Here is a 3,819-nt window from a genome sequence, read left to right as displayed (position 1 = left end):
CTGGTTCCTGCAGTGCCCAGGCCTGCACGGAAGCGCCCGGTAGAGCCCCGCTGAGGATACACGCTTTTCCCCGCGCGGCCAGAGGGCTGAGCAGCAAAGCGCTCCCGGGGGGCATTGTGTGACAGCAGAGCCCAGAGATAGCAGGCCCTGGGGGCAGCTCCACCACAGGAGACAGGACACGCCTCAGCCCGGGCAAATTCCCGGCCTCCTCTGGCTCCAAGCCAGCAGCCGCCGCCCGCCACCTCCTCTCCTCCTCTGCCGCCACCGCCCCGGCCGCCCTGCCGTGCCCCGAACCGCCCGCGCCTCGGCGCGCGGCCCCTCGGCCCACGGCGCTGGCGGCGCGGTTGGGACGGGACCGATGTGGCGCATGCGTGGTAGCGCCACTAGGCGCGGGAGTTGCGGCGGCGGGGATGGCGGCGGGGACAGCCGCGGGCCAGGCTGCCCGGGCCGGGTTTGTGGGGGTGGCGGCGGCAGCAGCAGCGTGGGCTGGCGAGGCCGTGCGGGTGGCGCCCGACAGCAGCTGGAGGAGCGGTTTGCCGACCTGGCGGCGAGCCACCTGGAGGCCATCCGCGCGCGGGACGAGCGGGACCGGCAGAACGCGCGGCTGCGCGAGGAGAACGCCCGACTGCGGCTCGAGAACCGGAGGCTGAAGCGCGAGAACCGCAGCCTCTTCCGTCAGGCTTTGCGGTTCCCCGAAGAAGACGCCGACGGGGCGCCCGCGGAGGCAAACCCAGGCCCCGAGGAGGCCAGCACGAACCGCAGGGCGAGAGGCAGCGGCCGAGAGGACGAGCCGGGCAGCCCCAGGGCCCTGAGGGCCCGGCTTGAGCAGCTGGAGGCCATGTACCGCCGGGCTCTGCTGCAGCTGCACCTCGAGCAGCGGGGGCCGCGCCCCCGAGGGGACAAGGAGGAGCAGCCTCTGCGGGAGCCTGAGTCAGGCCTCCATGCTTGGGACCCGGAGCCCTCTGGGCCCTGGTTGTAGCCAAGGCCGCCGCGGGGGAGAGGCGGGGCCTCGTGCGGGCCCCTCCTCCTCCGTTGAGCGGCTCCCCCCCACCTCGCCCATGCCCGGGGCCACTAGGCGGGCGGAAACTTTGGACCGCGGTGCTCTCCCGCCTCCTGTCCCGCCAGCGGACACTTCCGGGTGGTGCTTCACGATCTGTCCGGCGGAGGTTGAGAGTCTGCCAGGGCCCTCTGAAGTCCCCACGTGCACCGAGCACCTACCTCTTGCCCCTGCCGGATTCCAAGGAGAGAGGCCTAGCAACGGAGGGGCAGGTTTTAAAACAGCAAGAATTGGGTGCCAGTAAACACTCCTAATTCCTGAACCTTTCTTGGTGTTTTGAGGATCTGTTGTGTGTGTGTTTTCTCTCTCTCTTTTTCTTTTCTTTTTTTTTTTTTTTTGAGGGATGAGTAATGCGTTTTGAGTTAGTTGAGTTGATGGTTCATTCTTCAATCCCCTAAAGCCTTCAGCTATTATCTCTTATGTGGCCACATTTCAAATACAGTATTTGTTTTTATAAATCGGTATTACTTGGATGTCCTATAAAGTACTCCATTTTTATAAAGAAGAGAAGAATATATATAACCTAGGAACTCATGTGTACCCCTACCTCCAGTCCGTATACATCTAATATATACTGATTCGTTTAACCCCCGGAAAATTTTTAAAGTATCTGCCTATAGGTGATCCTTTCAAATAGTAAATAAATCTGGTGCATTAAAAATAATCTAAAAGTTTCCCACGCCTATTATTTTAAGTGTATTAAATTTTTATACGTTTCTTTAAGAGTTATACATGTATGTTTATCTTACATATTTTAATATTTGGCTTTGTTTATCTTATGTAAACTATAATTTTGCCTTATGTAAATAACAGTGATCTTTTATAAAAATTAAAGATTAGATACTCTAAACATTTCATCATTTTTATTACATTTTGGACTTGACAATAGTGCTTAATTAGTGCATAGCCAATTTGTCTTGTTTTGGCTAAGAACTTTTAAGAAATTATAAATTGCTTTTATACCAAAGAGATTTGGTTGTGATTTCGATGTCAGAAAAAAGTATGACTAATTTTAACAACAAATGTTCTAAGCTCACTTTTATTGCATTTTGTTAACGAATAGCACTTTTGCTTACTAAGTAATTGTGCCTGATAAAAATTACGGGTGTAAAAGTGTTTCTGTGATGGAAAACACTTTGGGGGAAAAAATGTGAGTAGAATTGTTAGGGGAATAAAATGTATTACAGCATATTCCAAAAGTTTCAAATATTTATTATATATTACAAAACAAAGTTCCAGGGAAACTAGTTTTGTGATTCTTCTAGTTCTGGAGTTTGAAGACACTTTGCATTTCACTTAAAGGTAACTGATCCTCACTTGTGAATATTCAAATCTTTCTCTATGGCCAAACAATATGAAAAGAAAGTTAGTGAGAAGAGGTAGGTGTATGAAAATAAATTTTACCTCCTTAGCCTTCATTTTGTAACAGTGAAAGAAATACAGTCATGCACTGACTGATGACATTTCAGACCACGTATATGAGGGCAGTCCCATAAGATTTTAACACTGTATTTTTACAGACCCTTTTCTATGTTTAGATACACACATACTTACCACTGTGTTAACAGTTGCCTACAGTATTCAGTACAGTAACATGCTATACAGGTTTGTAGCCTAGGAGCAATAGGCTATACAATATAGCCTTGGTGTGTAGTGGGCTATACCATTTACATTTGTGTAAGTACACTCTATGAAGTGCACACAACAACAAAATCACCAAAGGTTGCATTTCTCAGAACATACTCTTGTCATTAAGTGACGAATGACTGTAAAACATTTTTAGGAGGCAGCAGGAATTGAAGATTCCAAAAAAATTTATCCACCCTACTGCTATTAAACTGTATCTTCAAGTTTAAATTGATCTCTTTAAGCCTGTCTTTTCATTAATAAAATTAACATACTATCTACCTTGAAATGTTAAAAAAAATTTATTGAGATGATATAAGCAAAATATCTGCTTCAAAGTAAGTGCTCTATCAGAATTACAATCAACATGACAATCATAAATGTGTATTTCACTTACATTTTCTTGTGCTTTCTGTATTTTGCTTCTATATGAATATTATCAGAGATACGTAAATTTCAAATAAGTTGACATTTTTTACTCCTTGTAAGCAAATAAGGGAGATAAAACCCTACATAATAAGGAAATAATGCAATATAACATTCAAAAATACTTGCCAATTGTGGCAAAATTGGTAATATTCAACAACCAAGCAAAATAATTTACATAGTTCCTAAAGATTTTTCCTTAAAATTATGTTTATATGAGTGAAGTTTAAAATTGTTGAATTTACTGGTGAAGCAAGTTTTTGTAAAGTAATGAGGGATGTGCATGTATACAACACACAAATGCGGATTACTTTTGAGCATAATTCCTGAAAGACCGCAAATTCTGAAACCAACCCCATAAGATGGGTTGAAGGTAATGTATATTTCAAGTTTTATGAAGTTCTCTGCTGATAACTGATAAACCATCATATAGTAATATAAAAGATGTTTTGTTATATCAAAATATGTAGGTATTTAAGAAATGGGTAAAGTTGATTTTTAAACAGTTGGATCTAGGATCTAGTTTGATCTGAAATCAACTAAAAGGACAGTGAACCATACGTTATTATAATGACATTTTATTTTCATACTTTCAGATTACTTGTACAAAGAAAAGAGGGATTACAATTTATAGAAATATGCTACAAAATGATGTGTCTTAGCAAACAAATTCAGTGAGGAAGATTGGCATTTTTTAATCAGAATTTTTT

The 3,819-nt window shown here is 44.6% G+C and overlaps 1 protein-coding gene across 1 annotated transcript; it reads left to right on the top strand.

Moving 5' to 3' along the window:
* Window positions 1–358: 358 nt before the first annotated feature.
* On the top strand, window positions 359–1,447 carry TUSC1 (tumor suppressor candidate 1). The gene has a single exon (XM_069474312.1). The coding sequence runs from the start codon at window positions 359–361 to the stop codon at window positions 977–979; it is 621 nt and encodes a 206-aa protein (XP_069330413.1). The 3' UTR covers window positions 980–1,447.
* The last annotated feature ends 2,372 nt before the right edge of the window (window positions 1,448–3,819 follow it).

Source organism: Eulemur rufifrons, chromosome 7 (genome assembly GCF_041146395.1).
Source record: "Eulemur rufifrons isolate Redbay chromosome 7, OSU_ERuf_1, whole genome shotgun sequence".
NCBI lineage: Eukaryota > Metazoa > Chordata > Mammalia > Primates > Lemuridae > Eulemur > Eulemur rufifrons.
Note: the sequence above shows the minus strand (reverse complement) of the source record. Positions and strands in the feature narration are given on the sequence as shown.